Below are 12,608 nucleotides of genomic sequence, written 5' to 3'. Positions count from 1 at the left end.
CGTGCTCCCCCGGCCCGGCCACTGCGACCCATAGCTGTCCCTGCAGGGGAGGTCCCGCATTCACGTGGGGAAGTGGAAAACGCGGGGCGAACACTCGTGCGGGGCAGGCGGCCGGTCCGCGCCCTGCCCCCTGCTCCTCGGGGCTCGGCTCGCCCGCGGCCCGGGGGACCAGCACTGCCGGCTGGCTGCACGGGGCGCGCTCTTCCCGCCCTTCCCGACCGGACCTCGGGCTCCGCGAGCTCTCCAGGGTGCTGAAGCGACAGTGCCGCTGCCGGCCTCGGGCTGTGCCCGCCCGGTTCACCTTCGTGCGGGGCGAATCGCACACGGCCGCGCCTCTCCACGGCACCTCTCGCCAGCCCCAGGCGGTCGGCCAGGCCAGGCCTTCCTCCTGCGGCGCCGCGTAAGGGCAGCCGGCCCCAGAGCCTCTCGGCCCCGGTTCGCGACCACCACGGGCCGAGCCCCCATCCGGTAAGGCGAGGCTGGGCCGCCCGGCCCCGCGCCCCGAACTACAACTCGCCCCGCGCCGTCGGCCGCCACGTGCGCTGCGGTGAGTCGGCCCTCCCAGGCCGGGGCGCGGGTCTGCGTGCGGCCGGGTTCCTCGGTGCGGGGGCCTGAGCTCGGCCCGCTCTGGACGCTGATGTGCCGAGGTGCAGGTGCACGTGGCCGCCGCGCTCGTGACGAGTACCGCGCGCCGGCGGTCAGACGCCTGCCCCGTGGCAGGGTCTGAAGGTCGCGCTATCCCGTTTACCCGCATTCGCTCGTTTTTAGTGTCCCGTTAGTTCCCGTGATCCCCAACAACTAATATTCCGGCGTCACTTGCGACCTTCCGACTCCTGCTCTTCATAGCGCTCACTTGTAAGTGCAGGCCAGCACGCACACACGCCCGGCGCCCAGCCCCGTGGGGTTTGCCAGCACGGCCAAGAGGTCAGTCCTATCAGGAAACATCACGGGTGCCCTGGGGCTCCCTCGTGTCCCCTCTCAGGCACGTCCTCCTAGCAGGCGCAGAGGCTGGCCTGACCTCAAACTAGATCTCCTGGCTTTGGCCTCTATGTAAATGGGACCCCGGGTCGGTGTCTGTCCTTGTCTAGCATCGTGCCAGGTTCACCGTGTTTAGAACTCCCTGCAAACCTGCCAGCCTGGTCACTTCACTCCTGACCAGGGTGTCCTGAAGTAGCTCAGGTCCCTGCCCTGTGGGCTCCGAAGGTCCCAAGTCTCAGGTGGAGCCCAGGGAGGCCGTCCAGCCTCCACCCGGTTCCGGCTGGGCCCCACCACCCCGCAGCCGCCCTCTCACCCTTCCTTCCCCCCCACTTTCTCCAACTCCTAACTCCGCGCTCCCAGACTTGGGGCACAGGACTGACTGCCCTCTGCCTGGGCAGCCCGTGGAGGCATCTCCACCCTGTGCCACCGCCTTGCCTTGGGAGCATCCAAACCCACACCTTCTGCTACTGGGAAACCGTGCGCGGTGAGTCAGCTCTGCTTGCCCACCCAGCCCTGCCCGCACCAGCTGGCACGGAGCAGCTCCTCTTTCTGGCTTACCTCCCAACCTCTCCACCCGTCCTCCAGGCCCTCGGTTCCCCTCGAGTGGAAGGCATCCATTCTCCCAGCTGCGGGACAGGTGCCTGTGTGTGCATTTGCTGTTAAGGGCTGCCTAGGCTGTACCATGTCTTGGCTGCGGGTCAGTGCTCCGCTCTCCTGAGCGTGGTTTTGCTTATTAGCAGCGGATATGTCCCACGTGGCTCTTTGAGCCACTGATGGGTTTTTTTTTTTTTTTTTTTTTGGCTGTAGGACATATGTACTCCCGGAGAGAGAGAAGCAGTCAGAGGGGAAGTAAGAAATCACCCCAGGGGGATGGCCACACTGCAGTCCCTTCTCCATTCTCTTCCTGGATTTGGGGCATTCACACACACGTCTGGTGTGACTTTCAAGTCACCAGGTCCAGGACCGGAACTGCAGTTGGCCACGCGGGAGCCCAGCGCCATAAGCACCGTATCGCCAGCTGGCGCCACCACTGCTGACCTTCCCGGTCAGTGCCTCACCGTGGAGCCGTAGTGCTGTGGGGCCACGGTTCCGCAGACAGCTGCAGTCAGGGCTCGGTTGTTGGTCAGCTCTCCACGCAGACTGTTCGTGCTGTCCGTCTCCGGCCACGAGTGCTGTTGGCTGCGTGTCTCACTGGGACAGTTACGCCCGCTTCCCTCTGGTGGTGGCCCAGCCTTCTATGGTGCCACACACCCTTAGTCCAAAAATGTTAAATGGAGAATCCCAGAAATAAACGATTTATGATGTTTTAAATTATCCGTTTGCTAGACGGTGTGTGCGCTCACAGGGGAAGGAGAAAGTGAGAAGGCACCCCCATGGGAGCCAGCCCGTCAGTGCGGGGTGCCCCGGAGCATCGCGGGCCTGGGCCCAGCACACGCCTGCAGGGCAGAGCATCGGTGCTGCTGCGCGCATGCTAATGGCGGTGCTAAGCAGCTGTGGGGGGGCCAGCAGGATCAGAGTGGGGTCCAGGGTCATCTTCGGGAAGGATTTAGTAAAAATGAGGCTCAAACTTACATATTTCTAAGACTTTAATGACTCTAAACACACATAGACACAGCTGTGCACACAGGCAGAGCAGGAGCGACCCTTGCTAACTCACGCAGCAGGGAAGGCCTGGTCTCCTCTGGCGTGATCTCCCCACACTTGCTGGGTCGGGAATGGTGACCTGGAAGTAGTGGGGTGTGATGCCACCCAGGCTGCGTGAACAGACCGGCGGTGGGGGTCCTTACTCCCTGAGGCCCCCACTGCCTTTCCATCCGTTTTTACTTCAAAGGAGAGATAAAGAACCAGGTTATTCCAAGGGACAGCCAGGAGGTGAGAGGACAGGAGGTAAGAAAGACCTAAGACGGAGAAAGTGGGAAGGGAGGCTTCCTGGGCATGGCACCGTTGGCCAGGTCACAGCGGACGCCCCAGCGGAGGGCAGAGCGCTTCTTCTCGGTGGGCACCAGGTACGTGTTTGGGACGTACACATGCTGCGGCCTGGGCGGGGGCTCTGCTCGACAGAGCATCTGCTCCCGGATGCCCCAGCGCAGCTCCTTCCTGTGATCTTCACCAGGAAACCGCATGGCATCCCAGTCCCGCTTATACTCAAAGTAGCGGGCCACACGGTCGACCTTGCCCAGGATCCTGCTGACCTGGGCCAGTCTTGGGAGGATGAAGGACTTGGGCTTGCTGGCAACGATCAGATCTTGCTCGTAAGCGGGAGGGCCCGTCGCCTCTCTTCCGAGGTAGCAGAGAAGCTGGTCCTGAGAAAGGCCTGGGCAGTTGTAGGGCAGATTGACCCTCTGTGCCGCATGGAGGGGGGACTCCCTGTCCTGGAACTGCAGCCCCATCAGCCTTTGTCTTAAGTCCCAGAGATCCAGGTCACTCTCCGTACCCGAGTCGGACTCACTGATAAGGGACTCGTCGGTCACCAGCACTTCCCCGTCCGGCCTCCTCCGCAGTACCTTCCTCTTCATCACAGGCTTCCGGAGTCTTTGGGAAGCCCCCAGGGCTGTCTCCAAAGTGGCATGGCTTTCCACCTGCGGGTACTGCAGAGGCCCGGGGCCAGCGGGGCGCTTCCCAGGGGTGACAGAGGCTTTGCTGTAGGGGTCATACTGCAGGGACAGGCCTTCTCTCCTGGCGTCGCCCTCACCCTGCCCTGCACAGATACGGGTCAGAGCTGTCGTAGCTGCCAACATTCGTTCTTCTGGGTCCATACTGGCCCACTGCTGCCCGTCAGCTCCCATGAGCTCCTCCACTGCTTCCCCTGCACTGTAGGACCTTCTGTAAGAGATCAGACGGGTCAGTTTTCTGACAGTCTGTGTCTCTACGTCCCAGCAGCAGAGGACAACGACCAGCTGAGCCGTCACAAGGTCGGCCGCCATGAGACATGCGCAGCAGCACCAGCGCAGCTCAGGAGGCGCGGAGACAGCTCTAGGAAGCCATGGCCCTCCATTCCTGCCCGCTCACTCTCACTTCCGTCTTGCCCCCGGCGGTGGGTTCTGGCAGGACGGCGAGATGCTGGCCTAAGAAAAGTGTCTGCCCACATGGGGGGCACACCGCTCAGCGCACACCGCAGAGCCGGTTCTCGGAGACCGCGTGGCCCCTGGCTGTGCTCCACGCTCTACTAAGCTCCCGTACTGCTCGCAGCTGGGGATGTGCTCCTCCCTACCCCCCTGACCCGGAGCACAGAAGTCGGAGAGCTTGCTGAGGCAGCCCACTGCAGACTGAGCCCTTGGTAACCTGAGTGACTTGGTGTCGCTCCCTCGGCCAGGCAATACTGGGCCTCACACCGCCACGTGACACCTGCATGCATGTGCACACCCTCCCTGTGGTCAGATCTGTAGGTCCCAGAGCCGTGGCGGTGAGTCACCTCACCGGACCCCAGCACTGGTTCCCCAGCTGGCGCTACGGCGCTACGACAGGCGTCGACGCCCGCCATCCTGCGCCCTGCCACTTTTCCTTCTAGACATCCGCATAGACAAGAATTTCCCTTCCCTAAGAACTTCCACTCTCAAAGGCCATTTTTCCATCTTCCCGGAAGTCGTCCACAGCCATGCAGATACGTTCCTGTAGCACAGCAGTGCAGGAGTCAGGGTGGCCAGCACAGTGCACACGCTGGCAGCTCCTCCGGCTCCCCGCCGGTGGATGTAGCAGATTTATGCAGCCAGACCCGTGCTGATGTCATTTAGGTTTTTTCAAAGAATGTTTTTTTGGTGAGAGATTTTTGCTATAGGGTATGTGCTGCTCACCAGAGACAGAGAGAGAAATCACCCCCAGAGTGGGTGGCCACACCACAGACCCTCCTCCTCCTGGAATTTTGGGCACATGTGCCCAGGATGTTTCAGACCTCCGGGTCCAGGACTCCAACCACGGTCAGCCATGTGGGAGTGCAACGCTTTAACTACTACACCACATGCTGAACCCTATTATTTTCAGATTGGCTGTGGGGCACATATGCTCACCAGGTTGAGGACTTGAACCGTGGTTGGCCACGTGGGAGTCTAGCATCCCAACCACCACACCACCTGCTGGCCCCACGTGTGTTCAATTTTGACATCTCTTGTCCAAATGCCTACGCGCTAGAAGACTGATCAGTGGTGCGTGAACAGCCTGTTTCCGCACCCCCTCTGCCGGGTGGCACACTGGCCAGCTCCCCACCGTGGCAGGCAGTTCTGTGAGACACCCTTGTCACATACTTTCACATTTACCGAGGCTGAGTAAGCTGAACGCTCTTAACGTATGAATACTGCCACAGTACGCACACTGTACGCATACACTGTTAACTTTACTGCCACAGTACGCGCACTGTACGCATACACTGCTAACTTCTCAGCATTTCACATTTACCGAGGCTGAGTAAGCTGAACGCTCTTAACGTATGAATACTGCCACAGTACGCACACTGTACGCATACACTGCTAACTTCTCAGCATTTCACATTTACCGAGGCTGAGTAAGCTGAACGCTTTTAACGTATGAATATTGCCACAATACGCACACTGTACGCATACACTGCTAACTTCTCAGCATTTCACATTTACCGAGGCTGAGTAAGCTGAACGCTTTTAACGTATGAATATTGCCACAATACGCACACTGTACGCATACACTGCTAACTTCTCAGCATTTCTGTTTTGGTGTGAACTGCGTGGTCTTCCTATTTGCCTTTCAGACGGTTGGGTTTTCCGTTCCAGACCCTCTCGTTAGAAGTGCTTTCTTATGTTTGTGAGGAACTTATACGGAGGGAGAGGGCCTTTCCATCAGTCTGTTTCTTTCCAGTTTGTTTACTCTGTGAATCGATTTTTGCTGGCACAAGTTGGGACCAGCAAATGCATAATGGCTATGTCGCTGGACTCCCATGTAGTCGACCGCGGCTTGAGTCCCAGACCAGGTGGCTTAAACTCATGCCAGGTGCGTATGCATGTGTGCCCAAGATCCCAAGGAGAAGGAACTGTGGCATGGCCATCCCCCTGGGGGGGTGATTTCTCACTTTCTGTCTCTCTGTCTGTCTGTCTTTCTGGTGAGTGCATGCGCCCTATAGCAAAAACCTCTCAAAAAAAAAAAAAAAAAAAAGAAAGAAAGAAAAGAAAAATGATAAAGGTATTGTGTTTTCTTCCAGTGCTTTTACAGTTTTGTTTTTTACATTTTTTTTCCCATTGCTAAAGGGCGTGTGCGCTTGCTAGAGAGAGGGAGAGGCAGAGGGGGAGAAAGCACCCCTCCCTGGGGCACGATCGTGTCCTCCTTCATTTCTCCGTCTTGCCAGGATTTGGGGTCGTGCCCAGGGTGTTTTCAAGCCACCAGGGACAGGATTCAAACTGCACGTGGGCTCGTGAGCTGCAGCTCTCTTACCCGCTAGGGCACAGGTCAGCCCTGTATTTAAACTTTTAATCAGCTACAGAAACTCGAGGGCAAAAACCTAAGTGAGCTACCTAGACATAAACAGCTTAGCCGGGGAGGACGGCCTGTGACTAAGATGGCCATCAGCCCCCTGCTAGGACTGTCCGGTGTCAGAGCTGTGCTGCAGCAGTGCTGCCACACCCAGCTGTCGGTGACTGTCGGGTACAGAACGCTCATAGCATTCCGTGCAGTAACTGGCTTACGCCGGGGTGCCGCATACACTTAGCTACCTTATTTCCGCCATCACAACTGCTGAGGGGCAAGTCTTGCGTCCAGCTCTACTTCCAGTGGGAATGCAATCGTGGCTCGTGTCTTCAGGCAGCCCACCTTCTGGTGCACCACCTGAAAGACAGCTGAGTATTAGGTGGCAGTGCACACGAGCGCCTCATCTGAACACTAGCGCTGGAACTCGGAGCAGGCATAAGCAGCCCACAGAAAGCAGGCTAATGATTTACAAAGTAAACGAACAGAATGAGAAGTCAAAGGGAAATGTTTAGGCAAAGATGCCAATAATGTCAGCCCTCACTCACATCAGTTACAAAGAATAAAGAAGTCTACAGTGTCCCCAGATTTTGACTACCTGGAAGAAGTCTCCCCTATGGGTCAGTCCGTGTTCACTGAACTAACCCGTGTTTGCAGAGAAAGCACAAGTCCGTGCTCGTGGAGCGTCCAGGCAAATCCCAGCACTGCATGTAATGCCACTGCCGTCACCCAGGGGCCAGCACGGGCCTCCTGTACCCCTTTGCTGTCTTTCAGGGGTGCTGGACCCGCGTGACTCCGGTTCCTGGAGTGGTCAGATCATGGCTGAAAATGACGGCGACAGAAGCCAGACTGAGAAACTCCTGGAACGGGTACGAGAACTGGAGCGGGAGGTGTGCAGGCTTAGAAAGGAGCGGGCCAGCAACCAGAAGGACCCGGCGGTCGGCAGAAGCGCTTCAGGAGCGGGGAAAGCGAAGCGCGCCTTTGACTTCAGTGCCCACGGCCGGAGACACGTGGCCCTGAGGATAGCCTACCTGGGCTGGGGCTACCAGGGCTTCGCTAGTCAGGAGAACACGAGCAACACGGTCGAAGAGCAGCTGTTTGAGGCGCTCACCAAGACCCGTCTCGTAGAAAGCCGCCAGACGTCCAACTACCACCGGTGTGGGCGCACTGACCGGGGGGTTAGCGCCTTCGGACAGGTAAGAGCTCGTGAGCCCACTGGAGAGCAGGCCAGGCCAGGGTGCTCTGGGCTCCCGCGAAAGCTGACGTTGCTTGGTCTCTAACCCACAGGTGATCTCTCTGGACCTTCGTTCGCAGTTGCCACGGGGCAGGGGTTCAGAGGACGTTCACGTAGAAGGCACTGACACTGCTCAAGAGATCCGCTACACCCACATTCTCAACAGGGTGCTGCCCCCGGACATCCGCGTGCTGGCCTGGGCCCCTGTAGAACCTGGCTTCAGCGCCAGGTTCAGCTGCCTGGAGCGGACCTACCGCTACTTCTTCCCTCGTGCCGATTTGGACGTCGAAAGCATGAACTCCGCAGCCCAGAAGTACGTTGGCACACATGATTTCAGGAACTTCTGCAAGATGGACGTGGCCAACGGGGTCGTTAACTTTCAGAGGACCGTCCTGTCTGCTCAAGTACAGCGGGTCGGCCAGAGTCCGGGGGAGCACACGCAGCAGGCACCTTTCCAGCTGTGCCAGTTCCAGGTCACCGGCCAGGCGTTCCTGTACCACCAAGTCCGCTGTATGATGGCTGTCCTCTTTCTGATCGGCCAAGGGCTGGAGAGGCCGGAAGTCATCGATGAGCTGCTGGACATCGAGAGCAATCCCCAGAAGCCTCAGTACAGGTAACTCGGGACACAGCTTGCCCCTCGCCCGACTGAGTAACCAGGCGACAGGCGCCGCCTCTGTTGAGTCCCAGTCCCACTTGCAGCAGGCTGTGAATATGGAGACGGTGGCATCTCTCCCCAGTGAGGGAGTGCCCCCCCCCGCCCCCCACCAGCTCCTCCAGCAGAGTGTGGCCAGTACCCGTCTTGTGGGAAGGACCTTGTCCCCACGTCTGTCTGTGTTTCTGAATTTATGGTAAAGCTGTTGTTAGGTTCTTGTGAAATTACTACCCAGGCAGGATGGCTACGCCACAGCCCCTTCTCCTCTTGGGATTTTTGGGCATGCACGCTCACGCAGCCTGCTTGAGTTTCAGGTTGCTGGGTCCTGGTACTTGAACCTGGGTAGACCACGTGGAGTTTAGTGCCTTAACCACTAAATTTCCCTTGATTTCCAGCTTCTGAAGTGGTGGGAATGGCAGAAAGATCAGTCATAACTTCTGACAACAGGCCAAGGCCATATAGGTGCTAGTAATCCTTTCCTGACTATAAAACGTGGCCTCATACCAAATCGAAGGTGCCAGGAGCACGGTACCAGGAGCAGCTGCCTTCTGTGGCCGGCAGCGGTGGAGCCGCAGCCCTTCCAGGAGACTGCCAGGACACTGGGGTACCGCGGCAGCACTGGTGGTCGGTGTCCGGCTTTCGTTGTTGGAACAGCGCTTCAGCGGGAGGGACAGAGCATAGGTCTCCATGCAGAGTCCTCAGCAGGGTGCCCCTCCCACTGGCCCTCTCACCCTGGCTTAGATGCTGGGCAGCGCCTGTGTCCTCACACCCTACGTCTTCTTCTCTCTCTTCAGCATGGCTGTGGAGTTTCCTCTAGTCTTGTACGACTGTACGTTTGAAAACATCAGGTGGGTCTACGACCGCGAGGCTCAGGAGCTCAACATCACCCACCTGCAGCAGCTGTGGGCGAAGCACGCCGTCCAAGCCCACATGCTGTACAGCCTGCTGCAGGGGCTGGACCCGGTGCCGGTACCCTGTGCATCAGCACCAGAGCCGGGCGGCGTGACGGGGTGGGAGGATGCCAGGCCCTCTGTCGTAAAGCAGACCAGCGCCTTTGTGGAGGGGGTAAAGACGCGCACGTATAAGCCTCTCATGGACCGTCCTAAGTGCCAAGGATTGGAATCCCGGATCCAGCATTTTGTACGTAGGGGACGCATTGAGCTCCTGCACTCACATCGTGAGGCAGAAGCAAGAGTGCGGAGGAAGTGTGCTGAGGGCCCAGAGGAAGAACCCACTGCTTTGGAGGGGCCAACCAAGAGGGTCTGTGTTGACGCAGAGATCGAGGGCGTCATGTGACTGTGGGAAACCTCAGTGCAGGAAGCAGCAACCTGATGGGGGTGGGGGGTAAAAACCAGCTGTGAGGCAGGCCACACCCCTCTCAGAGGGCCGGCTTCCAGAAAGACTGAGGCCCTCTTAAGAAGTTCTTAGAGAGACACAAACGGGTGGAAGGCGGCACCGCCCGTGCACCCTGGGAAGCCGTGGCTGGCTGTTCTGCTGCGCTCTGCTTTTCCAAGGGCCATTCACTATGAAGCTGAACTCGCACAGCTTCACCCTAGTGGCTTATCTTCTGTTTTCTGTTTTTTTCAGAGAGATTTTTTGCTATAGGGCCCACTACTCGCCTGAGAGACACAGAAAGACAGAAAGCGAGAGATCACCCTCCAGGGGAATGGCCACGCCGCAATCCCTTCTCCATTCTCCCCTTGGGATCTTGGGCATGCACGCACACATGCCCGATGTGAGCTTTAAGCCTCTGTGTCCAGAACTTGAACTGTGGCTGGCTACAAGGGAGTCCAGCAACGTAGCCATTAGCTATCTGCTGGTCCTGAGTGGCTTATCTTTTAAGACAAAATTTAAAAAATTCTAACTCCCCACTTCAGTCAGTTAAGGCCCAGGTAAACTGGCATAGCACGGGGCATGCCACTACCCAGAAGTCTGCACTGTGGGAGGCCCATGCCCTCTCGGGGGGCACCGTCTAGTGCAGCCCGGCCACCCTTTTCCAGTGCAGGAGTAGAGAAGCTTTCAGGTGGGTCAGCCACACACGGCCTCTTGCACGTTATCTCTTACGATCCTTTGCAGATGTGAAACGCCTTCGCTCCTGGCCCCGCACTCACCAAGCCCTGGCCTAGGGGTTTTAGGATGGTTCTCAGTACTGGAGATCTTCAGGGGAAACCCTGCAGGACACACGGAAGCCAGTGAAGACGTAAATAAGAACCAGGGCTCTAAGTGTCCAGTCAGAAGATGCAGCTGCACAGCCCGGAGGAGGCCTGGGGTGACGGAACAAGTGGGGCAAGGGGCAGGAGCGGGACTCTGGCGGAGCAAACCTGGCCCTCTTGGCTCACCCCTCCGCCCCAGAGCTGGGTGGCTGGGGTGGGGTCTTGCTCGTTCTCAAGGTAAAGTTGACAGGGAACCCTCGAAATATAAACACCAACATGTATTCAAAAGAGCCCGAAGTCCCCTTAATACATCGTCCTTTGTCACAGCAAAAACTGTAAGCCCCCCGTAAACCTCGGGCCTCCTGGCTCGGCGGTGCCTCACCTTTGCAGTCACCCGTGTTCACGGCGCGGAGGTCTGATCCTCCAGCTGACATGACCATGGCCCAGACCCCGGTGTCCTGCTTCTGCCTCTGTCCCTCAGCAGCCAGTAGGACGTGACTGATGCACCCAGCGGCCCAGGTGTGCGGGCGCCCTGACCTCTGGGCCAGGGGAGGGACTGCCAGGACGAGTGCGGGACCCTGGCGGCTGTCCTCAGCCTCAGGGAGGCCACGCGGCCGAGGAACAGGTTTCGACTGCCCGTGGCTCGGCCCAGGCCTTCTGCTGTCTCTCGTTGCTTCTCGGGGCCCAACCCACGGCCCCATCACAGCACCCTGGGGGTCCTCGAACTATGGCCACTTCATCCTTTGGATGTAAAACCTTTCATTCTCAGGGTATCTGACAGTGGTTGGCCATTTTTACACCCGTCCGCAAGCCAAAGTTAGTCTCTGTAATTCCTTACCTTATCTTCAATGTACGTTGATTGGCATTAGTATCTCAATTCTTCTTAAACGCCTAGAAGAGAATAAAGACTCTTAAAAAAACTATTATTTATTTTAGTTCTGCTATAGGGTGCACAGCCCGGAGAGAGGGAAAGTGAGAAATCCACCCCTTGGGGGAGGGGATGGCCATTCCTCAGTCTCCACCCGCTTGGGATTTGAGCCATGTGTGCACTTGTGTCTGGGGCTTTCTCTAGCTGCTGGGTCTAGGACTCGAACCACTCAGTCAATTCCTTACTCTGAAGCATATAAGGGACAAAAAGCGCCCCGCTCCTGACATGGGCTAGGGGATTCTGTAGACGCCAGAGTCAGAAGGTCAGGTTGGATGAAGTAAAGCCCTTCAGGGCTGACTAACTAGCAGGGTCGCTGCGGGTTTAGTGGCCTCGTTCCAGGGAGTTCCCGTAGACTCATCCCCGACTAGCCAGCACTTAGTCGGACCCCCTAGGGACTGAATGAGGGCTCAGAAGGCTGAGCTTCTCTGTATGAAGAGGAAGGAATTCTCGGTAGGTGGCACCGATGCCAGCAGGAAGTGGGTGAGCAGTGCTTTGTGGGTAGGCTGGTAGGATTTTTGGCATTAAAGCCAAATGTGATTTCTGTGTTTTAGGGTATGTGTTACTTCCTTTGCATTTAAATGTCTCACATTCCCCTTTTTTTCCTTGAACGTGTAATGACTTTGCAAATAGGAAAATGCACATTAGGTAGGAGGTGTGGGCTCTTCCTTTCTGATGTAAGCCCTGCCGGCCCTTCCTGGCTCCTGGGCTAGCGCTGTCAGTGCGGACCAGGGTCCCCAGGGACATGTGCCAGGTTTGCCCAGTGACCGCTGGGAGGACTGGGTGGGCTCGAGGCAGGGTGGCTAGCTCAGTGTCAGCCTGAGCCGGGCGGGCCGCAGCTTTGGCACTCGGCCCAGCAGCACAAGGGCGCCTGGGGCCGCGAGCCAGGGCACGAGGTGCCCAGATCCCCAGGTCCGCTCCCCGAGTCCCGCGGAGCACCTGGCCGCCTCCAGCACGGAGCCCGAGCTCCCACCTTAAAGGCACCGGGGCCGCCGCGCTCAGATGCAATGGCAGTAAACCGGGCACACTGGAACAGGTTTGAAACCCCTAAACCGGATTCCTCTCGAGGCTATCAGAAGTGCCTCAGGAGAGCTGGAGGGAAACAGTCACCAAAGAAATAACGACTAACGACGTAAACCGGTACCGCGGAAACGCAGAGGCGCCGCGCGTCCCGTGGGCCACTCGGGTCGGAGCCCGGACTCGCACCGCCGTGGCCCGCGCCAGGCCCTGGTTCCGGCCGAGGCC

The 12,608-nt window shown here is 58.2% G+C and overlaps 2 protein-coding genes across 8 annotated transcripts; one reads left to right on the top strand and one right to left on the bottom strand.

The window, feature by feature from the left end:
- Positions 1-514: 514 nt before the first annotated feature.
- Positions 515-11,361, top strand: PUS3 (pseudouridine synthase 3). 4 transcript variants are annotated; one of them, XM_027772615.1, is made up of 5 exons: positions 515-547; positions 769-924; positions 7,174-7,595; positions 7,687-8,246; positions 9,080-9,948. In XM_027772615.1, exons 3-5 carry the CDS (start codon positions 7,218-7,220, stop codon positions 9,579-9,581), a joined length of 1,440 nt encoding a protein of 479 aa, XP_027628416.1. In that variant the 5' UTR covers positions 515-547; positions 769-924; positions 7,174-7,217; the 3' UTR covers positions 9,582-9,948. The 4 variants fall into 4 exon arrangements, with proteins under 4 accessions (XP_027628416.1, XP_006140669.1, XP_006140672.1 ...); XM_006140607.2 differs by lacking the exon at positions 769-924 and having other exon boundaries at positions 521-547; positions 9,080-9,947; XM_006140610.3 differs by lacking the exons at positions 515-547; positions 769-924 and adding an exon at positions 10,362-11,361 and having other exon boundaries at positions 7,083-7,595; positions 9,080-9,425.
- HYLS1 (HYLS1 centriolar and ciliogenesis associated) lies at positions 2,547-12,588 on the bottom strand. Of its 4 annotated transcripts, none has more exons than XM_006140612.3 (4): positions 12,508-12,588; positions 11,277-11,329; positions 6,648-6,759; positions 2,547-3,801 (listed from the first exon to the last, which is right to left on the bottom strand). In XM_006140612.3, exons 3-4 carry the CDS (start codon positions 6,659-6,661, stop codon positions 2,877-2,879), a joined length of 939 nt encoding a protein of 312 aa, XP_006140674.1. In that variant the 5' UTR covers positions 6,662-6,759; positions 11,277-11,329; positions 12,508-12,588; the 3' UTR covers positions 2,547-2,876. The 4 variants fall into 4 exon arrangements, with proteins under 4 accessions (XP_006140674.1, XP_006140673.1, XP_027628418.1 ...); XM_006140611.3 differs by lacking the exon at positions 12,508-12,588 and adding an exon at positions 12,337-12,488; XM_027772617.1 differs by lacking the exons at positions 11,277-11,329; positions 12,508-12,588 and adding an exon at positions 7,431-7,564.
- Positions 12,589-12,608: the final 20 nt, after the last annotated feature.

The sequence above is a fragment of the Tupaia chinensis genome, unplaced genomic scaffold (assembly GCF_000334495.1).
Source record: "Tupaia chinensis unplaced genomic scaffold, TupChi_1.0 Scaffold000037_4, whole genome shotgun sequence".
Taxonomy (NCBI): domain Eukaryota; kingdom Metazoa; phylum Chordata; class Mammalia; order Scandentia; family Tupaiidae; genus Tupaia; species Tupaia belangeri.
Note: the sequence above shows the minus strand (reverse complement) of the source record. Positions and strands in the feature narration are given on the sequence as shown.